The sequence below is a fragment of the Mus caroli genome, chromosome 5 (assembly GCF_900094665.2).
Source record: "Mus caroli chromosome 5, CAROLI_EIJ_v1.1, whole genome shotgun sequence".
Lineage (NCBI taxonomy): Eukaryota > Metazoa > Chordata > Mammalia > Rodentia > Muridae > Mus > Mus caroli.
The window spans coordinates 106,910,591-106,935,359 of record NC_034574.1 but is presented as its reverse complement, the minus strand read 5'-3'; the positions used below and the strand labels follow the sequence as shown (position 1 = coordinate 106,935,359).

The 24,769-nt window shown below is 50.8% G+C and overlaps 1 protein-coding gene across 1 annotated transcript in view; it reads left to right on the top strand.

The window, feature by feature from the left end:
- Ssh1 (slingshot protein phosphatase 1) overlaps window positions 1-24,769 on the top strand; it is a 56,112-nt gene that overhangs the window by 8,902 nt on the left and 22,441 nt on the right. The window contains exons 3-7 of the mRNA XM_021163106.2: window positions 14,492-14,595; window positions 18,227-18,291; window positions 18,692-18,813; window positions 23,920-23,988; window positions 24,683-24,748. Coding sequence (XP_021018765.1) covers window positions 14,492-14,595; window positions 18,227-18,291; window positions 18,692-18,813; window positions 23,920-23,988; window positions 24,683-24,748 — 426 coding nt within the window. The remainder of the gene's footprint in view (window positions 1-14,491; window positions 14,596-18,226; window positions 18,292-18,691; window positions 18,814-23,919; window positions 23,989-24,682; window positions 24,749-24,769) is intronic.

The following is a 24,769-nucleotide window of genomic DNA, read 5'->3' as shown; positions in this document are numbered from 1 at the left end:
GTATGGGGCCCTGAGTTAGGTAAGTCTGTGTGGATCCCAGCCCCGCCCCATTACCAGGCTCTTTACCCTGAGAAGTTCTGGCCTTTGCCCATGGGGGGAGGGGGGCTCATATGTAGACTAGAAAAAAAACCTCCTTGCCGGGCAGTGGTGGTGCGTGCCTTTAATCCCAGCACTTGGAAGGCTTTAACTCTGACAGCTTCTCTGAAGACCTTCTGGAAAATGCCAGGCATTATCTCACACTCAGCTGAAGGAGAGAGGCACTGAGGGGAGGCCCTCAAGCCTGCAGTGACCCCCTGGCATTCTTCATATGTACCTAGCAGCTGGCTTCTTCCGGAAGCAGCGTGGTTAAGACCATGGGAGTTGGTGAGCAGGTAGCCCTGCTGGCAGTGCCTCCTGGATCCTGGATCCTGATCCTGAGAGCCGCTCAGGCTGGCACGAGGCACGGGTGGTTTTGTGCCAGGTGGGACACTGGGGAGGTGACACAGCTGTGTCATCCCCAGAGTGTGGCTCAGGAGTGGGGTTTCCTTCTTCCATCTTGTGTTTCTGAGTCAGGTCCGCAAACATGTTCCTTAAACCTTCCTGCAATTCTTGTCTCCTGGCCAGTGGATTTCTGGGTCAGGGCAGCAGGCTTGGCCGTCTGGCTTGTTTGTTTGTTTGTTTCAGAGTTAAGCAAGGAACTCCCTCATCCCTTCTATCAGCAGTTCCCACACACTCCTTCCCCCGTGGTCTTGACTTGGGCTTCCCTAGGGTATTCTACTCTTTGTAACTGCTGGAAGTGTGACTGCCCTCTGTCTGTGCCCTACCGTGTCTCATTAGGCAAGCCTGTCCCACTCTGCAGACTGTTTGCTACCCGCTCTGTGGTACCAGTTTGTAGTCCTGAGAAATCAGGCTTGCCTGGCAGGGCCAGAGATGCTTGAAGGACTCTTCTTCCTGACCCTAGCCTCAGTGCTTGACGTGCCCTGGGTGTCTGATAGACAGCGGCGGTCAGAATGTCCATCTTGTGAACTGTGATTTGAAGGCTTGTGTTTCCCATCTGCATGGTGCCCTCACTGCAGACATACCCATTATATTCAACTTGTGTCTTCCCGTGTACGTCCCTGGTACACTTGGGAGGCCAGCGGAAACCCTCTGAGAATGTTTTTTTTTCCTTCTTTCTCTCTTCTCATCTCTGGGGATCTAACTTGGGTCATCAGGTTTGACAGCAATCGCCGTTACCCACTGAGCCATCCTGACAGCTTGGAAGATTTTATTTTAAATTCAGAATTTCTTTTTTCTTTTTGTCCAATTTTTATTAGGTATTTTCTTCATTTACATTTCAAATGCTATCCCCGAAAGTCCCCTATACCCTCCCCCCACCCTGCTCCCAAATTCAGAATTTCTTTTCAACATATATTAAACTTTTAAATTCTGGAGCAACATCCTGTACTGGAGCCGGATGAGGCAGCGGTGAGGAGTTAAATTGATTCTACCACCACTTAATTAAATTCATTGCTGCAGTTAACATGAGTTACACTTAAGTGTGGTTCATTAAATGATTGACATTCTGGTCCTTAGACTTTCAAAGAATCCCAGGGGACTGTTCTCATTCCCCCCACCCTACCCCCCACTCTGCCCCTGGAGCACGGGCGCTCACAGAGGTGCTTCTGTAGGCTGTCTTCACTCATGACTCTTGGGTTTTCATCCCCCAGTGAGGCTGGGAAGCCAGGCACAGTGACGGTGACATTCCTTCCATCATGGTGCTCAGGTTATAGAGGCAGGAAGATCAAAAGCTCCGAGTCAGCCTGGGCTACACAGATGCTGTCTCAGAAACAAGAGAAATGTGGGGAGATGGGTCAGCAGGTAGAGACACCGAGGGTTTAATCCCTGGAACCCACTTGGTGGAAGGAGAGTGCCAATTCCACAGGTTGTCACAGGTTGTCCTCAGAGCTCTACGTGCATGCTTTGACAGTTACACACACACATGCGCGCGCGCGCACATGCACACACACAAATAAGTAAAAATTAAATACTTAAAAAGAAAGAGAGCTGTGAGAAAGTGCCAAGAAGCCCAAGTTTTTGTAAAGGAGATGTCTGCCATTCAACCTCTGTCACTTCACTTCAAAGACAAGATTAGGTCCTGGCTCCTAAAGTCACCAGTCACCAGCCTCATTCCATGAGGTCACCGTGACAACTATTCTGTGTGTGTCTAATCATCCTCTAGGTTTGTAGCACTCTCGGGAGTGTCGATTCCCACAGTGAACAAGGTCAGACATTTTGGGTGTATGCCTGAGTCAAGGTTATGACCCATTCTTGTGGGACTTGGTCTGGCCCCTGGGAAATTGGACCCTGGGCTTCAATAGGAGGTCCTTGGCTGACACTCAGATGGGAGCAGAGCTGTCAGCACAGCTACAGCGATTACAAAGGGAGGACTTGAATCTCAGCTTTCATCTTTGGTGTATGCAGTCCTGTAGATGTAACTGGGAGCCGGCGGCAGCTCTGTGGTGACCAGGTGGCCCAGTTGATGCCCTCAAGCCTGAGGAGGAGGTGACCAGGACCTTCTTAGTGAAGGAGGAAAGGAGCCATTCTATAGGAGCCGGCCACAGGCTCCTGTTCCCAGCGTGCTCAGTGTGAGATGCCTTCCTCAACCGGGGTAGATGTGGTGACCCCTCTCTAGCTGGTTCAGTAGAATAATGGATGCCACAGAAGCATGTACAGTTGGCAGCAGATGGACTCTGTGTGGGCACAGTAGGGCCTCAAGTTGAGGTCTGCCCCACTTCCTTAACTTACCTGGGTGGCTGTGACCTTGTGCCACCTATCTGCTCTCCTCTCATCGTCCCTTGCTCTTGGGAGATTTAGAGGGGACCCTGGTGTTATTCAGCCTTGGTGTGAAAGAATGATTGTTGTTGTCCTCTGAGGTGTTATCCACAGCCACTCAGGCCACCCGCTAGCCAAAGCTCCCAGTGATCTCACCCGGGAAGACATTCACAGCCAGGTGGAGCCTTCCAGGGGAACCCCTGGGCTAGTACGTTTCCTCCTGAGTTCTGCTGACTCACGGGCCAAGGGTTTGAACTTGGAAACAAACGCTCTGGCTCACCTTGTTTTCTTCCTCTCTTTTCTGGTCTAGCAAAATGGTGTGTGTTTGTTTGTTTGTTTTTTTACTATTGTTACATTGTTTGTTTGTTGCCTGTCTGCATCTGCAGATGGGAGCACATGGCCCAACTTGTATGAAGCAGTCAGAAGACAATTTAAAGAAGGGCTTGTCTTCTACTGTGTGGATCCCGGGGATTGAACTCTGGTCCTTGAGCTCAGCAACAGGTGTCTTTAACCCTTGAGCGAGATGGGTCAGTAGGGCAAGATGCTTGTCAAACCCATCTAGGGTAAATGTGTGTGTGTGTGTGTGTGTGTGTGTGTGTAGGTCAGAGGACACCTTGAAGTCAGTTCTCTCCTTCCAACTTTGGGCCATTGGGTTTCAGAGAGCTAACTCATGTCCTCCAACCTACAGACAGACAGACAGACACACACAGACACACACACACACAGACACAAGTGCATGATATCAAAATGAAACTCTGGGCATGGGTAGTTACGAGAGTCTGGCCTCGAATCTGACTTCAAGTTTTCTGGTCGTCAAAGTGAAAGAAAAATGTACCCTTTACCCAGCCTTGAGTAAAACGTCTGTTGCCTGACTGGTATTATCTGTAAAACCAGCAAACCTCTGGTCCCAGCTACTCAGGAGTCTGAGACAGGAGTGTCACTTGAACTTGCCTAACCAAGACCCACCCTGGGTAACAGAGTAACCTGTATCCAAACAAAAGCTCAGGCTGGTCAGTTTCTCAGAAGAGCGCTTCCTCTCAAACACACCTGCACATAGATACCCATAAGGAGACCCAGGAGGAGGGACGGACGAGCCAGCAGGTTGACTTAGGTGTGTGTCTTGGGTGCCGATTTTGCCTCCCCATCATGCCAGTTAACCAGGGTAATCGCAGTCTTAGGAGGTAAATGTAGTAGTAGTTGGTGCCAAAGCTGCAGCCATGGCAGATGTCATGCATGTGTGGGATGGTGAGTCGCTTCCTGACAGGCTCCCGAGCCCTGCCCCTCACAATGGGAGAGACCCCGCTCGGGCAGGTTAGGTTCCCACTGCCCCAAAATGGTGGCCTCAGAGCAAGAAAGTGATAAAATTAGTTCTTAGGTGGACCAGGAAAAAGCCCTCTTAGACCGAGAAGCACTGGGCGAGCCTAGCACCCTGGTCTAGCTTGTGTTCTGGGAAACATCAAATGGAAAAGGGGGCCCCAGGCCAGAGACTACTCAGTAACCCAAGCATTGGAAAGCAAAGCCAGGAAATAGCTAACTTAAAAACGGACAGTCTGTGTGGTGTGCATGCCTGTAATCGCAGTCCTTAGGAGGTGGAGGCAGGAAAGTCAGGAGTTCAAGACCAGCCTGTGATGTATAGCAAGGGAGATGATGTTTTGGAAAACAAAACAAAACAGCAACAAAAAAGATGATCTGGTAAATGGACCAGAGTGTAGCACAGCTATAGGTTCACTACCACTGTGTGTGTGTGTGGGGGGGGGGGGGCATGGATTCTAAGGGGTTTGTTTTTGTTTTGTTTTTTTTTGGTTTTTCGAGACAGGGTTTCTCTGTGTAACCCTGGCTGTCCTGGAACTCACTTTGTAGACCAGGCTAGCCTCGAACTCAGAAATCTGCCTGCCTCTGCCTCCCGAGTGCTGGTATTAAAGGCGTGCGCCACCACGCCCGGCTTTGTTTTTTTAATTTTGAAAAATTTCATGATTATAGAAAAGCTATTCCAGTGATGTCCTTTGTAGAGGAGAACCCAGCTCAGAGTTGCTCATCGCACTTAACATGTGCTTTCCATGTGGGACCTTCCACAGTCCCTGAGTCTGATGACCTGGATACTTTGTTGCAAATTGCTCCTTGCACTTAACAGGTGCTTTCTATCTGGACATTTAACAGTCTCTTGAGTCTGATGACCTGGATACTTTGTTTCTATCATTTGTTTCTGTCCTTGTTGCTTTGTTTGTGTGAGACAGGGTCTCACTATGTAGCCCTGGCTAGCCTGGGACTCCCAGTCATCCTCCTGCCTCTGCATAATGAATGCTGGAATTAATGCTATGCTTGGCTGAGACCATCATTTAGAAATATGGTCTTTAAGTGAGTGTGTTAATAATTGCTTCTGACTAGACTTGGGCTGCAGCAGTGTGAGAGAGACTGAGCCCTTGATCCATGGGTTGCTGGACATCCATGCAATCTCTAGTGGTGGGATCACTTGGCTTCTATTTATTTATTTCTATTTTTTTTTTAATTTTATTTAATTGATCACTTGGCTTATTTACCACTAAGCATATTCTGGGGAAGATACTTTGAGATTATGTTAACATCCTGCCGTATCTAGGTACTTTCCAATTTAGTCGGTTCGTTAATGATGATCCTTGTTTTCCTGGCTCCGGACTTGCTGTGTATTGAAGGGTGACCTTGAACTCTGATCACCTGGGTTCCCTCACCCGACCGAGTGCCAGGATTACAGCTGTGGTGTGCATCACCACACCTGGTTTGTGGCGGGCCAGAGACCTTCATGATTGCTCAACAAGCATCCTACCAACCAAGCTATAGCCCCGGCCTCTGGTGGGTTGATTAAATATCCGTGTGGGCCCTTGTTTTTCCTTTTCATGTTTCAGACCTGTTACTTATGTTGCTAGCTGGGATCCTTGGATGTATCTTGGACACTGAGTCCAATTATCTGTTGGCAACAATTTGCCACCAGTGGGCCAGGGAACAAAGCTTGGGGTTTTGACCATGGACAAGGCACTGGTACAGAGAACTGTGGATCTCTGTTAGAGCAGCCACAGAAAGCTTCCGTGAGAATACCTGACATCAGATGTCAAGCACCCTGTGTGGAGATGGGTAAGGAGGCTGTGAGTAGAGACCTGGAGAAGTCGGAAGTAGACGGGCTCCTGAGGACCACAGCAGAGGATGCCCTGTGGGATGTAGGAGATCATAAATTAGAGCCTGACTCCAAAGTCGGATGAGCAAATGGCACGTGCACGGAAAGGCTAATTGTGACTGCTGGAGGTAGGTGGCTGGACACACGGGTGGTGACACACGGTGGGAAGCTCTAGGGCTATGGAGGAATGTCGTCCACAGTGATGAGGAGCCCTGCAGCCTGGGTGTGGGGCCAGAGGCAGGCAGAACACTCCCACGCTGTTGTGTTGTGTTTTGTGCTCTTGCAGGTTGAGTGGAGGATGGAGTGCTGAGGCCTGAACTCGGGGCTCACAGGAACTCAGCAGGCAGCCCGCCACTGTCTCCTTTTCCTTGAGACTCTGTAGCCCCTGCTGGAACTTAAGTAGACCAGGCTGGCCTCAAACTCATGAGACCCGCCTGCCTCTGCTTCCTACGTGTTGGGGGATTATAGGCACCACTATGTACCACGTGTTAATGAAATAGCAGTTCAGTTCCTTGGTCACTCTGACCACACTTGTCCTAGATCCTGGGAGGCTGAGGCAGGAGGATTGCTGCTTTAGATTATTATCCTTTTTTTCTCCCCCCGAGACAGGGTTTCTCTGTATAGCCCTGGCTGTCCAGGAACTCACTGCAGACCAAGGCTAGCCTCAAACTCAGGAATCTGCCTGCCTCTGCCTCCTGAGTGCTGGGATTAAAGGTGTGCAGTCGGTTCTTACGCTAGTGTGTTTCAGTCAGGGAATGAAGAAAGCCAGAGCCAGGGGGTCCTGGGGACGGAAAGAATGGAATCCCGGGAAGGTTGCATGTCAGTGACCAGTGAGTGTGGCATGGGGCTTCATACCTTAGGAAGCCACGACTCCCTAACGCGGCTGAGATCACCCATTTCTGAGGATTTTTAAGTTGTTTCAAAAATACTGCTTTCACGTGCCTGTTGATTCTGGCTGGCTGGGTCACTTCTGCTGCCATAGATTTCCCACACAATGCAGCCTCTATACCTCAACCCTCTGTCCGGAGGCTTGGGGCCTGGTGTACCCGATGAGGGAGGAGCTGCAGTAGCAGACTGCCTTACAGCTCCTGAGCGTCGTGGATGGACTGCCTTAAGGTTTGCAGATCTGTGAACCCCGCTCACTGGCTACCTTCCCTAAGCAGAAACAAGTCTTGCTCTTGTGAGCTTGCTGATAGTCGTAGCTGCCGGCTCCTGCCAGCTGGGTGTGAAGGAAGGCTATGTGGTTGGCTCGGAGAATGTCTCTGACTGTCTCTACAGTGCCTCTGGACATTCCTTCTCTCTGAGGGAAGCCCACGCCTCCAGCCAAACAATACTTAGCCCTGCAGCAAAGACATTAGCAACTGGCCAGGCCAACATTTTTCTGCCCATAACCCCTTTCCGGAGCGCCACGCCTTGCCTAGAATCCCAGTGTTCCTTCCTTCTCTCAAGGAGCAGTCTGAAGCATGAGTTGAAGATGTCTTTTCTTACACCCTGAAGAAGGCGTTTGGAACCAGGCCCTGCCATGTTTTGCTTAGAGGCATAAGATAGGAGCGGTCTAGGGCAGTGAGGGTTCTCTGGGACATTAAACATCAGGAAACTGCTGTGGAGAAACTGGGAAGAATTTTTCTCCAATTCGCAGCCTTTCCCTCATCTGTCTCCAAATAGTGTCTGTCTGTCTCTGCATCCTAAATTTCACTTTGCTAGGACTGGGGCTGCGAGTCTCTGTAAACCAGGCTAAATCAGCTGCAGATTGGGCAGCCCTGCCCATCCTAGGGATGGAGCAGGAAGAATGTGGAGTTGGGAGCGTCTCCAGCCCCTTCTGCTCCTGTTTGCTTTACAACCTGCAACAGTTCATTCTTCCCCCATCATGGATCTTTTGTCAGAAGAATGGAATTGTAAGAATTAGGTGTAGCCGTGGAGAGGCGAGCTCTCTAGACTGTAAAGAACTCCTCACGGTCGCTCTGAGTACCTGCAGGGACCATGCATTTGGACGCCAAGACCTTGTGCTGACAGATGAGTGAATGCACCACAGGCCTGTCTCAGAAGCTTAGAGTAGAGCCGGTAAACTTAATTCCTTGACAAAAGTGTTTGCCACCCATGTGTTAGGAAGAGAGAGCTCACTTCAGCCACCTGTCCTCTGACCTCCACGCATGAGCTGTGATGGCACACACATGTATACACACACACACACACACAAACATTTGGAATTAAAGGCGTGCGCCACCACTGCCCAGCGATACCTCAGCTTTAAGCAGTCCAGTCCATTGAGCACCTATTCTTTAGAGAGCCCTAGACTTTAAGCTTATATACTGTGCCTTTTTTTTTTTTTTTAGTGAGGTGATTTGTTTAAAAAATTCCTAAAATTAAGTAGCTTCCCATTCCCTGAGGTGTAAGTTGGCATGAATGATGCCATCTTGGTCTGCCTCACTGTTCTGGGGATGGATAAAGATGAGCCTCAGAAAGGCCTCTACCCTCTGACATCCACCAGAACGTTTTGTCAGCAGCGGGACTTACCAAAGGTCCAGTCTGCTGTCACTGTGGTCAATCCCGTGTCATCTAGTGTCTGAGTTCCTCTAGCAGTCAAGAGTGCTTGGAACTCTGAAGGTATTTGGCCAAAGAAAGTGTGTACAGTTCCCAGCCAAACTCTCTGCTCAGCGGCCAGGGACAGTCACATGACAGGAGGAGTTGGGGGCGTGGCATGACCGCCTTCATTGCATCTAATTGGGTTCATGGAAGCATTCTGTAGCTAAGCCTTCCCTGACTGGCATTGTTTCCCTGATCCATCCCTTGGTCTTGCTGTGTGTTCTGCATTTCGATGCTTGGAACAGGGACTGGGACACCATCTGTATCCTGGGTTCTTGGTGACACTGTGGTGGGTCACCATGGCTGGTGTGTGCAGAGGTGGCAGCTGTGCCTTAGTGTGGACTCTATTGGAGAAGGAAGCTGGGGGAGGGGGGGGAGGGCGGTCGGGCAAGGGGGCGGGGTTGAGACGTGGGGGGGGGGGTCAGTGGAGGAGTCATTCCCAGCTGTGAGGCCTGTGTTCCTGGATGAGCAATAGTTTACACATCAGCTGAATAAGAACCCCTGTGATTCACTTACCGCTCTAGTAGGACCCTGAATGACTACTTGGAGCTGGGAGAAGCTCCGGGCAAGACCTACAGGGACTCCTGACCTCCCAAGGGAATCCTCCCAGTGACTCCTGACCTCCCAGGGACTCCTGCTCAGTGCTCCTTTGCCAGCAACTGGCCCAGGTCCCCACTTCTTCCTGACTCACACCCATAATCTGTAAATTAATGCTCTCAGCACCTCCACCCCTTTGGGGTCAGAGACTTGTTTTGGCTTTGCAGCCTGGCCTGCTGGGACACCTCGTACCGCACCTCTCGAAGATCCTTACAGAAACACGCATGATCCTTCCCATGTGCAGTGTCCCCAGCTGAGGGGACCAGAATGTCACCAGGCACCTTGAGTGGCTATAAATGGTGACTGAAGCATTTTCTTAGGCTGTAAAGCTGCCTTTGAAAAATGCCCTTTTTGACTAAGAGTAAGCCGCCCACGACCCCGCTGGGTGGTATGGGCTGGGGTTTGAAAGAAAGCAATGCCCGGGACATCCTCCCAAGAGTGGTTTGGACGCAGGATGGGGTCTTTAGGCTGAGGTGTGCTTTGTGCTTGCTGCTTGGTGACCAGCTGCTTTCCCTCCTGGTTCCTCATGTGTACATCCATCGCTTGTTCCAAAGCCTGCAGTAAAGCCCGTGGGAGTGCTGTGACTGGAGGGGACCTTCAGCGGCTCTGCTTTCTGTGAATGGATCCCTTTCATCGGGAAATGCTGGGACAAGGGCCTTTTTAAGCCATATCAGAGGAGACAAGTGCCACAAGAGTCACTTGCTCTTTGGGTGGGACCATAGTTTTGAAGCAGCACTCCACCGCCGCCCTGGAAAGCCCCAGTGCCTCTGGCTGGGCTGGCCTGTGCTGTGGGGATGGCCGGGCCCCTTCAGGGACCGTGCATTTCAGCAGGGCTTCTGTGGATGTGACAGCCGCTGCCATGGATCTTTTCTATCTCTCTGACTTCTGCGTCTTCCTCCGGCCAACGCGGTACCTCTGCCGTTCGGAGGTCTCCAGCCCACATTAGTACGTAAGCCACAGGGGACATGCCTGCCTGTGTGAGAGTAGGGCTGTGGGGACTTGGGGTGGGGTGTTTGTCTCACCTTCTTGACTTCTAGAAACTTTGATCTTGTAAGGTTTTTCCTGAGGGCAGCATGCTGTTGTGAGAACTTACTTGTGCTTTGGCTATAAAAGCTTTGAGCAGGGGCTGTGGGGAGGGGTTGCAATTTTTTCCTAGAGCAGTGGAGAAGGCTGCTTCCTCTGCCTGAGTCAGACTTTCTGTAACTCTTAGGACCCTAAAGTCTCTTGTGGAAAGACGATTTCTCACTATTTGGGATGAAGGTTTGGCAGATTGGTATGCTTTCTTAGCCTGGGCACTCAGAAAAAGGTATGCGCCATTTACTGGTGTGACTGTCATGGAGAGCTGGACAGGGGGCAGGGGTGGGGGCGGGGATGGGGCACGGCCGAGGCCACCTGCCACAGCTTGACCTTGAGCTTCTTGGTAGGGGTTCAGTGTAGAAAACCAGGTGTTGCCTGTCCATTGCAAAGGACAGCGCTTTTCAGCTATCTGTGGGCACTGTTGGCTGTGTGCCAACAGTGGCCCAGACTGGGCACGGCCTAGAAGTCAGGCCTTATCTTGTTCTCCATCTTGTTTGTGTTGATTCCATACCTGGCCATGCTCCAGAGTCTTCTGTCTGTCACACAGCATCTCAAGTCTCAGGCGGAGGGTCATTTTGGCCACCAGTGTTCTGCTATCTCCCCATCTATTTCCAGAACACAGGACCTCGCAGACCTCAGAGCACTGGGGCTCCCTGCAGCATGCATGCTGGCTGTTGACAGCAACTGAGGTGGTTCCGGGGCACTAATTGTCATAATAAAGGTTTCTGTTGCTGCAATGAAACACCACGACCAAGAAGCAAGCTGGGGAGGAAAAGGTTTATTCAGCTTACACTGTAGTGTTCATTACTAAAGAAAGTCAGAGCCGGGCGTGGTGGCGCACTCGGGAGGCAGAGGCAGGCGGATTTCTGAGTTCGAGGCCAGCCTGGTCTACAAAGTAAGTGCCAGGACAGCCAGGGCTACACAGAGAAACCCTGTCTCGAAAAACCAAAAAAAAAAAAAAAAAAAAAAAAAAAAAAAAAAAAAAAAAAAAAAAAAAAAGAAAGTCAGGGCAGGAACACAAGCAGGGCAGGAACCTGGAGGCAGGAGCTGATGCAGAGGCCATGGAGGGGTGCTGCTTACTGGCTTGCTTCCCCTGGCTTGTTCAGCTTGCTTACCTATAGAACCCAGGACCACCAGCCCAGGGATGGACCCGCCCATAACGGGATGGCCACACCCACCCACCATGGGCTGCCCCTCTGCCCCCAACCCCTTGATCACTAATTACGAATGCCTTACAGCTGGATCTCATGGAGGCGTTTCTTCAACTGAGGCTCCTTTCTCTGTGATTACTCCAGCTTGTGTCAAGCTGACACACAAAACCAGCCAGTGACACTAATGAACTGCATGGGTGGAGGGGGAGGCCACTTCTCCCCTTCCTTATCAGACAGAGGAACAGCCGGCTTCAGAGCGGGTCTCGGGGTGAGCCCCGCCCACTCATTATCAGTGTTCCCCCCCCCCTTTTTTTTTTTCCTAAGGAAATGCAAGGGAAACCGAGGGGAATTTTTGCTCTTGGTTTCCAAGGCAAAGGTCACACTGTTAATGTCTGGCAGTTTCCAGAATGCTCTGGTTTCTGGTCAGTCCGAGTTCTTTTTTTATTTTTTAAACTGTGAACAAAAGGAGTCGAGGCTGCCTTGAGAATTACCCCTGGGCTGCTTTGATCCACAGATGGCTGCTTTAAGCTCCCTGGGTCTCAGCCCTGGGAGATCTAGATGGGTGTCCTTTGAGAGATCCGAATCAGTCTGAAAGCTTTGTTGTTAAAATTTTGAGTAGGGAAGGGTTGAGCCCTGGTTCTCACCTGCCCAGTGAGAGCCAGAGAGAACTCTTCCCAGGAGAGGCGGAAGAGGGATTCCTGTCAGTCTGTCATCCTGACTTCCTCAGTGTAGGTAGGTGGCTGCGTGGGGTGGGAAGGTGCCGCGCCTACCGAGTATCATGAGGAAGTGCTGTGTGGGTCAGTGCTGGCTGGGTGTCACATGACCCACTGTCAGGAGTCCAGCTGAGCTTTGTTTGTTCAGTTGAACAGTCTCTTTTATGATTTACTTTTTATCTTACATGCTTTGGTGTTTTGCCTGCAGGTATGTCTGTGTGTCGGATCTCCTGGAGAGTTATGAGCTGCTGTGTGGGTGCCGGGAATTGAACTCTGGTCCTTTGGAAGAGCAGTCAGAGCTCTTAACTGTTGAGCCATCTCTCCACTTCCCTACCATGAGAACTTAGCCAGGAAGAGTTCAGATTTTACTATGGAGCCACCATTATAGAAGCCAAGTTGTCTGAGGAGCTGCTGCCGCCACAGGGTCCTTTAGTTCTAAATGGTCATGTTTAGCTACTGACATGGGGCTCATCAAAGAGGAGTTTGCCTTTTCAGACTGTAGAAAATATCATCCATCTCTCCAGGAATGAATCTTTTTAATTCCAAGTTTCTTTAAAAGTACTGTTTTCCTAACATGTTTTGACCTTCAGGTCATCTGTGTTAGCCAATTACTCAGGCGAACAGTACCTTACAGCTCAGTCATTTAAACAGGGCCTCTCGCAGAGCCGATAAAAGCTAACATGTGTGTTAGAGTGTGAGTTTTATGTTTCTCTGAAAATCAAAACTAGCCATTTAAAAAAGTTGATATGTGTTGGGAAGTCTGGGAACTGCTAAGAAGCCGAGAGAAGATGGCGATGGGTGCTGATGGTCTGCCCCAGTGCTGTGCCCTATGGCTCAGTTCCCTGCTGGCTCGTAGGTTTTGATGGCTCGTAGGTGTTGAGTGCTTGGTAATAGTTACAAGCTGAGGCTCCTTCTGTCTTTCGTCAGTCTGAGTGTCTGTACGAGCCGAAGGATTTTTTTAAGATGCTAATTTTTTGAATGTTATGTGTGCGGATGTTTCACCTGCTTTAAGGATTGCGTGCCGTGCCCTCTGAGGCCACATCTGACACTGGAGTTGCAGGTGGTTGTGACCCTCCGAGTGGGAACTGGAAACTGAACCTGAGTCCTCTGGAAGAGCAGTCAGGGCTCTGAACCACCCAACCATCTGACCAGCCCTAAAAAGGCAGGGGGAGGGGGGATCTTAACCAAATTATAAGAGAAGAGTTGGAAGAAAGTTTTTTGTTGTTTGGTTTTTGTGGTTGGTTGTTTTGATCCTTCTTTCCCTGCGCAGGTGTGTCTGTCTGTCTGTCTGTCTGTCTGTCTCCCTGTCTGTCTGTCTGCTCACCTGTGTGTATGTATCTATTTGCCTGTCTATGTATCTGTCTGCCTATCTCTGAGTGTGTATATGTGCCTGTCTGCCTGAATGTGTGTCTGTCTGTCTATCTGTCTGCCTGCCTATCTCTCTGTGTGTGTATCTGTCTGCCTCTGTGTGTGTGTGTGTGTGTGTGTCTGCTGTGACCCTAGGGATTGATTCTAGGGTCTTTTGTACCTTAAACACATGTTCTGCTACTGAGCGAGCTATCCCCAGATCTTCTTTTTTACTCTCTCTTTGCTCAGGCTAGCCTTGAGAGCAATGGAAATCATAGACCTGCCCCTCATTCTGACTTCTTAAGTCACGGGCTGAATATAAATATGAATTTTTTTGTTTGTTTTGTTTTCTCGATACAGGGTTTCTCTGTGTAGCCCTGGCTGTCCTGGAACTCACTCTGTAGACCAGGCTGGCCTCGAACTCAGAAATCCACCTGCCTCTGCCTCCCGAGTGCTGGGATTAAAGGCGTGCGCCACCACCGCCCGGCTGAATATTTTTATTAGTTAAAATAACAAAGGCCAAAAACTCATCCTGCTGACAAATTCTGTGTGGGTGAGCTTGAGATGGCTCACAGGAGTAGTAGACAGGGCATCCCCACTAAGGATGGTTTTGGCCCCGCCCTCAGCCCCCAGCCTTCACGTGGTATTCCTAAGAATGCAGATACCCTGGGAGGCCATCTATGTGCCTTCTCAGGTCTTCGGCAGGAAACACTGACGGGGCAACTAGTGTCTGGGAGAAAGCAGGTGGGAGTGGAGGGTCAGAAGCAAAGACCAGAGTGTAAGTTCAGATTGACTCACACCCGCCTCCTGCTGGGATGGAGTTATCTGTGTTACACCAAGAGCCTTGTCTGGCTTGTGGAGCATGGAGCTATTGGCCTGGGGCAGCTCACCTGAACCGGGTGGGGGGTGGGGGTTGTAGCATCTTAAGTTCCTAAACACTGTAGCAGCACCACTTATTCCTGTTGCCTGTCCGTTCATCCCATTGCATGTGCTGTCCGCACTAAGTCCCTCTGTATCGCGAGTGCCTCGCCACTGGCGTGTTTCTTGAAGTCGCTCTAATGGTGCTCTGTTTTTGTTTTTCCCAGCTTGAGCGAGAGCTTTTTCATGGTGAAAGGAGCTGCCCTCTTCCTACAGCAGGGAAACAGCCCCCAGGGCCAGCGGAGTCTTCAGCACCCTCACAAGCATGCAGGTGACTATGGAAGCGTTCATGGGACCTCTCCCGTGCCACAGTGGGTGGGAAGTCATTTGCTGGGTCTTAGGGCCAGGGAAGCGGTACATCGTGGGTTCATAATGAGCAGCACAGCTGTTGGGGTACAAAGACTCCCCATGTGTTCTCTCTCAGTTAACTGAACGTCTCAGTTTATGGTGAGGTTGGGACAGATGGACCAGCATGCATCACAACTATAAGCTGTCCCTTCAAAGACAGCCTCCAGGTTCTTGGTACCTCACCTGAGCATCAATGGGGTGATGTCAACGATGAGTGTTCATCTGACAGGATGTCTTTATCCTATAATGGTTACTTGTTGGAAAAGACAGGAGAGAGCCAAATAATTGATATACATAATAATGTAGGTCCCAAAACGAATGGGTAGCAGCAGTGCCTGTCCAGTACCAAGACTGGTCTTCTTAGGCTACTTGACTCCAGAAATGAAGGCAGATTGAAAGTAGAACTCAGGAGGCGCCTGGCCACAGCGGCCCTCTGTAACTTATCATGGCCTCTGGGGTCTTACTGAGGGAAGCTGTTGGGGTCTGAATGTCCATGTAGTAGGGAGGCCCCTCTGCCTTTCAAAAGAGCCCTGGTGAGATTCAGGAAGCAACTGGACATTTCCTTGCCTTGTGATAATTTTCCCCCTTTGGACTCTGCTCACCCAACTTCATCTTAGGTCTAAGTGCCGAAGCATAATTCACACCCAGTAGTTTATGGCAAGCGCCAGAGCTCTACCTGTGTTTACACCACTGATCTGGGCAACCAAGATTTAGGTCTGTTGTCATCTAAGAAGGTCCTCGTCCTGCACAAGGAGGCATCCTGATGTATGGAAACAATGTTTGATTTGGAGCAGGCTGGAAGTCAGTCTGTGAGCCCAGCACTAGGGTGCGGGGTGGAAGCAGGAGCACTGTGTGTTCAAGGCCAGCCTAGGCTACACAGTGTATGTTTCAGGATATCGGTGTTACTTAGTGAAACCATTCTGTTAAAAACAACCAGACAAACAAAATCCTTGCTTTGGAGCCAGCCTGGCTTCTGTAAATCTGGCTCTGTGCCTTCTGAACCTCCGTTCTCTTATTTTAGCAGTAGGCATCCAGTGCCTCGGATAATAGGGAAATTAGTGATTATGCATGTGGCCAGGTGTAGTGGCTCACACCTGTAATCCCAGCCCTCAGAAACTGGTGAGTTCCAGGGCAGCCTGAGGCTACAAAGCAAGACCCTGCTTCAAAAGCAAAGCAACAAAATAAAAAGAAATCGGTTATCAACATTATCAACGCACTCCAGGAGCACAGTTGATATGGCGCTTCCTTCAAGAGTAGGGCCTGAGTTCGGATCCTAAGGACCCACACAGAAAGGGCCAGGTGTGACTGTGCACATCTGTCACCCCAGGGTGGAGACAGGTGGATCCTGAGACCTCGCTGGCCAGCTAACCTAGCTAATGATGTTCCAGGGCAGTGAGAGATCCTGTCTCGTACAAAAGGTGAAAGTTCCTTGGTGAGCTAAGGTTGTTCTCTGGCTTCCACAGACAGATGCACACATGCACACATCCCATGCCAGCCTTTCTAGGGGGTGGTGTATGTGACTTCCGGTGTGAAAAAGCTAAGCAGCCTGTCATTTCCACATCTGCTGGTGTCTGTGGTGTGTGAAACGTATCCCGAATGTGAGTAAGCTTGGCCTGCATCTGCAAAGGAGCTACTTTGTATCAGCCCCTGGGAAAGCTGGTCCATGTTTCCCTTGAATGCACACAGCCAGGGAGCTGGTCACTGGCTGGCCTGAGATGACCCACAAAGGGCGTCACTGTGTTCTCTTTTCCTATTGCCTCCCTCACCGCTGTGGAGAGTGGCCAGAGGTTAATTCTGTGGGGTTAGGCCAGATTCAGCCTGCGAGGGAGGCTGTGTTCTGCGGCTCTTTTGTCTGTGTTTTGTGGATCTTATTTACTTATTTACACTTACTGTGAGCTGTCCCCTCCTGACAAGCGGGGCAGAGGGACAGTGTCACACCTCTGTGCCTTAAAAGTACAACTTGCTTTTGCAGCAGACTGGGTAGTTGTGGTTTCCTGGGTCAACTGCCTCAGTAGGCAGCCCTGTCCTCCAGGGTTCCCAGCATGTGTTCAGGGTCCTGTTGTTACTTTGTCTGTGGTTGGTACTTTGTCTTTTGTTTTTGTTTTTGTTTTTGCAGTGCTGGGCACTGAACCCAAAGCCTTATACTAGGCAAGTGCTGCACAGAGGAGCCATACTTTCAGCTCCCTGTAGGGGAATCAAAAGAAAAAGGATAATTGAGTTCTTTTGAGCGCCGCGCACTGTTGGAGAGGGTAGTTGTACTGAGTTACTAGTCACACCATCATCCTGGTGAGCAGCTTCCCGTGAGCCTTTCCTCAGAGGGCATGCAGACCTCAGGGTGTGGAAAAGCAGAACTGGGCTCTTACGTCCTGCTTTATGGCAGCACTGCACCCCAGCAGCTAGACACAGGGGAGTACCCTACCGACCTCCAGTGAGAGTGCTCCCTGGCCCTGCATACTTTTCAGACCCCATCCCAGAGAAGTTCAAATTCCATCCTAAGAGGGTTGTGAGTTTGAAACCAGACTGGGCTATTTAAACTCTATCCAAAAAAAGTGAATATGCGTCTGAGGGGAGAGCTCAGTGGTTAAGAGTGCACATTGCTTTTGCAGAGGACCCACTTTCACTTTTCAGTATCTCTGTTGGGCAGCTCCAGTTCCAGGGGATCCAACGCCCTCTTCTGGACTCTGCAGGCAACTACACATAAATATACACAGCCCCTCACCACAGGAACGTACACATTTTTTGTTAAAAAATGACTTTCTGGCTGGGAATGGTGGTGTGCACCCACAGTCCTCGATCCTAACAGGCCGAGGCAGGAAGATTGCTGCTTTAGATTACTTTTTTTTTTGTTTTTTGTTTTGTTTGTTTGTTTGTTTGTTTGAGACAGGGTTTCTCTCTGTAGCCCTGGCTGTCCTGGAACTTACTCTGTAGNCCAGGCTGGCCTCAAATTCAGAAATCCGCCTGCCTCTGCCTCCCAAGTGCTGGGATTATTATCTTTTTACTTCTCTTAGCAATGAAGGAAAAAGAGAATACATCAGCAATTTCCTTTTTGTGAACAGAGAATAATCGATTTTTTTTTCCTCAAATAGTTTCTCTGGACACCCAGCTCACAGCTGTTGTCTGTGGTTAGGTAGATTTCCCCCACCCCCCACATACACTTCCCAGATGCAGAAGTAACATCTGGCTTGTGTGAAAAACGCCCAAGAGTTTGAAGAGGACAAATGCACTTAGTCCTTTTCCTCACAGTTCAGCCCGTGGCGCACGCCTCCCTACAGCCACGACTGCAGTTTCTGCCTCCACGCCTTGCCAAGGAATGTTTGCTCCAGTATGATAGATAACGTGTTCCAGGGGCTGCGAGTCCCAAAGTCTTTGTTGAATGTACCACTGTATCGCCCAGGCCGTTGGAATCAGCCTTCCATGGTGTGGTGTGGTGTGGTGTGGTGTGGTGTGGTGTGGTGTGGTGTGGTGTGGTGTGGTGTGGTGTGGTGTGGTGTGGTGTGGTTTTTCTAAGGGAGGAGGTGAGTAGCCACTTAAACCTCTCCTTGTCGGCCCCGCAGGTGATCTGCCTCAGCACCTTCAAGTGATGATCAACCTCCTGCGTTGTGAAGACAGAATCAAGCTGGTGAGAGCTGAGGGCGTGGCACTCAGCGCACCTTGTCTATCAGGATGCCTTCCTTCACATCGTTGATCAAAGTCAGGGCACTGGAGGGCTGCTCTGCCGTGGTAGAGGCATCACTGGGATGTGTGACACTCTGGGTTCTATGCCTAGCTCCCCAAAGGGGCCAGAAGAGAGACGTGTCAGGTCTCTTTGGCACCTCTGCTACACGTGAATGTAGCCTGAACATGCCGCCTGTGCCCTGACTGCAGGCAGTTGGCTGTCCCCTCAGTGTCAGGCACACACGCGCTCTCAGCTCCTCCTCACAAGCACTTGGCCTTCATTTCTTCCCTGATTTGGGCGTGGAGTCTTGGTTTGGGGGATGGAGGAAGGGAACAAACTATAGCAAGGTGACCTCTGTTTGTAGGCTGTGCGCCTAGAGAGTGTCTGGACCGACCGTGTCCGCTACATGGTCGTGGTGTACACCAGCGGGCGCCAGGACACCGAGGAGAATATTCTGCTGGGAGTTGATTTTTCCAGTAAGGAGAGGTGAGTCTTGGAGAATGGCAGTTCCCATCAGAGTAGATGGGTCACTATTGGCCAGAGGTTTTCCTGATGTCCTGCAATGAGTCCCTACAGAAGATGGGGGGAGGGGGGGTTGGGGAAGCAGCAAGGCTCTGGGGATAGGGCCTGTCTTCCCAGCCCTTAGTCTCCTGCCGCCGTGAGTCTGCGCAGAAAAGATCACATGGCGAACAGGAAGCCAGCCGCAATGGAAGCTAGGCTTAGCTAGCATTCACTCTTTCTGAGGGTGGGACCTGGCGCCATCTTCCACCAGATCTCAGCTCATAAATATACCACCTCCTCAAACGGCGCAGATTTGGGGACCCAGCTTCTAGACATGAACAGATTGGAGGGATCCTTCACAGCTGTGAAGGCATCCTGTACAGGGATGTTTCCTGAAGTGTGTGATCCAACAGGGAGCTCTGAGGGCTTTGTGTGTTTGTTTGAGTGATTGATTTCTTTTCCAAGATAAGGTTTCTCTGTGTAGCCCTGGTTGTCCTGGAACCCACTCTCTAGACCAGGCTGCACATAGAGATGGACCTGCCTCTGCCTCCAAGGGCGGCATTAAAGGTGTAAGACACTACTACCACCACCATCACCACTACTGGGCCCCACTGTTTGCTTTTGGCAGGTCCTTGAGTGAAAGCTTGTGTTTCCCCAAGCCTCGAGGTCAAATAAATCCCATTGTGACCCTACCATGGTATGACGCGAGCCAAGTGTGGGAAGTTGTTGCCAACCCTAGATCTGTCAGAGCGGGCTCTCTGCTTTCTCCACCCATTACCCTACTTATCAATAAGTGGATGGGTTTTCCTTGTACACCGTACGAGGCACACCGTGTTGGAGACCACAGGCCAGGCCCCAGGTCAGCAGTGATGCCACAGCACACATTCAACTCAGCACAGAGGATTGTGTCACTACCACGGAGGCAAGAGGCTTAGCAGTGACAGGTATCAGGCTTCTGTGATAGTATAGGCAGTTGGGTGATGCCAAGATGGATTTCAAGGCCAGTAGGCAGCACAGTGAGGGCAAAGGTGTGCGGGGCGGCAGGTGTTTCATGTGGAATCAATAACCAGAAGACTGAGCCGGGGATCACATGACTGCAGCTGGGTTTCCTTATGATTACGCGGCTGTGTCATAGGCTGGTGACTAAGACTTGGATAACTGGGAATGATGCAGTCAGTGGGTGATGAACTCATCTGGTGACTCGTCTTCCCCTGCCCTCTGGCATCGTGAGAAAGTTTGGTATGGCGTGAGGAGGGAAGGAGCGGAGCTGTCCGTGGCTCTGTGCGCTGAGGACTGGTCTGAAAGAACAGCGGGTGGACTCAGAAGGACTGCCATCCTGCAGGAGGGAGGAATGGTATTGAAGTGTGTGGATGGGGAGTGTGGTGCGCTGTTGAGGCACCGCCAGAGAGGGGGCTCACAGAAGTGGGAGGAGCCGTCCTTTTTGAAGCACATGAGTGAGTACGCACTTACATACATATGCGGCACGTACATGTGCACATAACTCATGATTCCCCCTGTTTCAGCTTTTCTTTTTTTTTTTTTTTAAAGATTTATTTATTATTATATGTAAGTACACAGTAGCTGGCTTCAGATGCACCAGAAGAGGGCATCAGATCTCGTTACGGATGGTTGTGAGCCACCATGTGGTTGCTGGGATTTGAACTCAGGATTTTTGGAAGAGCAGTCAGTGCTCTTACCTACTGAGCCATCTCACCAGCCCCCTGTTTCAGCTTTTCGAGTAGTATGTCTACAGGCACGTGCCTCCATGCCCAGGCTAAGGCGCTAATGTTTTACGTGTCAATTACAGTTTTTCAGATGATGGCCCAGCTCTGTAGGAAATTCCAGGGACAAGAATTTTTCTCACCACATGGAGATGGTTTGGGTAACCTATTCTAGTCCTGAACAGGGTGTGTGTGTGTAGGGGGACTGTCTCCTGTAGCTCCTACCCTCTTTTTTTTTTTTTTATAAAGATTTCAGACACACCACAAGAGGGCATCGGATCCCATGACAGATGGTTACAGCCACCATGTGGGTTGCTGGGAATTGAACTCAAGACCTCTGGAAGAGAAGTTAGTGCTCTTAACCAATGAGCCATCTCTCCAGCCCCCTGTACCCTCCTTTTGATGCTCACTGTAGAAGCTTCATAGGAGTCAGATCTCCTCTGATCACCGCTGTTGTGTTGCAGAGCAGAGCACAGGTCTGGCACTCAGTTTGTCCTGGGCAGTGTTATGGAGTCTCCTTACAGTCAGTGTTGGCTCGAGTAGACTCCAGCATCTCCCAGGATCGTGTGCAGCCAGGGGAGGGAGAAATGTCTAGAATCCCAGGGGCCAGTGTCCTGGTCCTCCCAGGGGAGTTCTCACTACTGACACCTGGCTGCCACTGTGATGCTCTGTTCTATGGCACAAGGGTGGAGTCCAAGAGTGGCTTCTTGGGACCGGAGGCAACAGTGCTGGAGAACATCCCGTGTCTCTCTCCTGGTGTTCGCAGTTCTCCTGCATGACTTTTGCTTGTTCACTCATTCTGGGGCTTGTCCTGTGTGCACTTGTTGGCCCACTCACGTGACAGGAGTGCAGTACAAGAGATGTGAACTGTTGTTGCAGTCCAAGGCCATAGAAGGTCATTACTCCTGTTCATTTGCACCCAGGTTCATGCATCCAGCTGAACTCTTATGGGCTTGCACCTTCGTTCCCGCCCACTTTGATATGTCCTGTTCTTCCTCCCCACCCCTCGGCCTCCTGGCTTTGTTTCTCCTGGGTCCCTCTGTCCCTGTGGTCGTCTCACCTCTGCTGTGAGTTCTACACACTCAGGCCACTGTCTCCCTATTGAGACCCTGAGCTAGAGCCACAGCCTGGCTGCTGGGCCAACCCCAGGGCAGTTGTAGGTTAGAGCAATGGCTGCTCGTCCAGAGGCCCCGTGTTCAATTCCCAGCGCATGGCTGCTCCCAATGGCCTATAACCGTAGTCCCGTGGGATCCGATGCCCCCTGCTGGTGTGCAGACAAAACATCTATACATATAAGTAAGCAATTAAAGTGAAATTTAAGAAAAATAGGAAGATTGAGAGATCGGCGAGTAAGTGACTTCCTTTTCTGCCATGGGCACGGAGGCAACTGGGATGCATGTTCTCCAAGGGGGCATCTCATCGGGGAGGGGTTGCTTGGGACAGAACTGGCCTTCACGACCCTTGAGCACCAGGCTCGTATTCTCCCTGGGACTCCCCAACAGCATTGCCCCAGCAACATAGGGAGACTCTGTCTGTTTTCCTAAATTTTGGCCATGAGATTTTTGGGTTTTAGGGGGTTTAGTACATGTTGACAACCCCCTCTCCAAATATTCTTATGAGTTCCCAGAGAGGGAACATACAGGGACCATGTAGAAAGTCTGTTGAAGCTATGGTGACTCCAGACTTCTCCTTAGGCCTTGGGGCTGATCTGAGGTTAGCTTTTGCTTTGGTTCAGGTATGCTTTGAACACTGGGAGTGTGTATACCACCCTATGTCCATCAGTTTGTTTTTTTTCAAATGTGTAAAGCTCTATCAAAGCGGGTTCTATGCATGCACGCAGGAGCCTGTGACTCCTGCTTGCACCTCCAGGCCGGCTCGGGTTCAGCTAGCTTCTTTGTTTTTGACCACAGGGACTTACAGCCTGCTCCCCTCCCCCACAGTTGCTCCCACCTGCCCCTTCAGCATCATTTGTCACCCGTGAAGACGCAGGTTCCCTAACCCCACATCCTGTGTGTTGTTCCCTCCCCACCCCCCCAGGCCCGCCTTCTTCACTGTCTAACTTCATTATGAGTTCTACGGGAACGTCATTACATGGTAATGACAGCCATGGAGATGGTCATGAATTCATGAAATGATTCTTTGTCATGGTCATAGACGAGTGTACCGGACCCTAGTCCTCCAGACATCAGTTCACTAGTGTCCTAGTCACCAGCTTCTTCCGTATTGCTGTGTCTAAAAGAGGCCAGCTCTGTGAGGCTCAGCACACATCTCCATAGAGAGAGTAGAGCTAGTCGCAGATGCTGCATAGACCAGCAAGAGCGAAAGCAGGGAGTTTGCCAACCCAGAGGCTTAGTCTAGTTTAACCTAGAAACCTTAACCCAGTGGTCCTCAACCTTCCTAATGCTACAGCCCTTCCATGTATGTAGCTCCTCCTGTTGTGGTGACCCCAACCAGAAAATGATTCTCATTGCTACTTTATAACTGTGACTTTGCTACTGTTAATGAACTGTAACATAAATATCGGTGTTTTCCAATGGTCTTTGAGGTTGAGAACTACCACAGGTTGAGAACTACCACCTTAAAACTTCCTTGCCCTCGCATACTGAGAGGCAGGATAGCACGAGGTAGGCGCTATCTCTGGAGTGGGAGTCACCCGGGCACAGGAGGGAATAACATTAAACCCCCTCCAACCCTCTTACCCTCCCTCCCACACAACTACCCCTGGGCCCAGAGCCTGTAACCCGCACGGCAAAGATAGAAATTCCTGAGGGCTGTGGTGTTGCTTGGGCACGATCACCGCGGTTTCTCAAGAGCCAGTTCTTAAATGCCACGAGAGTTTCGTCACCGTCTCAGGGACCCTCTGATAAGGCTCTGTTACAGTGGCGCCAGTGTATCAGCGCACGTTAGGGTGGGCAAGACAGAACCGGATTGAGCTAGTTTGTAAAGTGGCAGCAGCACAAAAGGGAGACCAGACAGACAGACAGGAGTCTGAGTGAGCAGTGGAGCTTTGGGGTCCTCCCATCTCCTGTTACCCAGGACAAAAGCCTGGTATGGGCTGTCATTGATTACCTGTCTGCAGTTGGGTGTGACACTCTACCAGGTCACCCCACTGCGGTGGGGGAAGGGGGACTGAGATCAGCTGCTGGTCCTTGGTACCCCAAGAGCTTCTGTAGTTGTGGAGTTACGGCCACCCCAGGCCTGTGTCCTCTAGAATCCAGCCATGAGTGGGACAGTGCCCAGACAGGATGGGAGCCCTTCCCCACCATAGCTCCCACAGCTGATGCCAGGGCAGCAGGTGGTGAAGAGACTGAGGGAATCCTGCCTGCACAGGGGCAGACACGGACTCAGACATCTTCTCTTTCCCACTTAGCAAAAGCTGCACGATCGGAATGGTTCTTCGACTCTGGAGCGACACCAAGATTCACCTGGATGGGGACGGGTATGGACACACTTTGAAAGATTCTTTTCTGGGGGGGGGAGGGGGCTGGAGAGATGGCATGGGAGCTCAGAGCACTGGCTGCTCCTGCAGAAGTTGTGGGTTTGGTTCCTTGCACCCACACGGCAGCTCACAACCTCCTGTCTGCAGTTCCAGGGGCCCCTACACCCTCTGTTGGCCTCTGTGTGCGACAGGCACACACCTGGTACACCGTTGTGCAGGCGTACACATAAAACAAATGTTTTATATGCTTACCATTTCCCTGTAACCCAAAGCACCAACAGAGCCCAGACCTTTGGATAATCTTGTGTGGAAGACTGATCACTTCAGTGGTGTGTCCCTGTGTGGTCAGGCCTGTTCTGGGTATTCTTCAGGGATTTAGCTCAGGAAGTGTCACTGCAGGGGTGGGTGTCACCCCCCGCCCCCCCCCCCACGCACCTGTCTGTTCCTATGGGATCTACTTGCTTTGTTGAGTACTCAAGACTCTTCTGGGGCTGTGGCCCAGAGTGCACAGATGAGGGAGGCACTACAGGTAATTCACTTTTGGGGTACTAAGGATGTACCTGGCAGACAGCAAAACGCCAGGTTGCCCTTGTTGGACAGCAGAAAGCCTGCTGGTCCCGAGTCTGGGGAGGGACTGAATCCAGAGTCCGGAGTGACTTCAGCTCTCACTTCATCGCCTGTTTTCCATCCTCAGCGGTTTCAGTGTGAGCACAGCGGGCAGGATGCACATATTCAAGCCAGTGTCTGTCCAGGCCATGTGGTGAGTGTGTTGGGGGCGGGG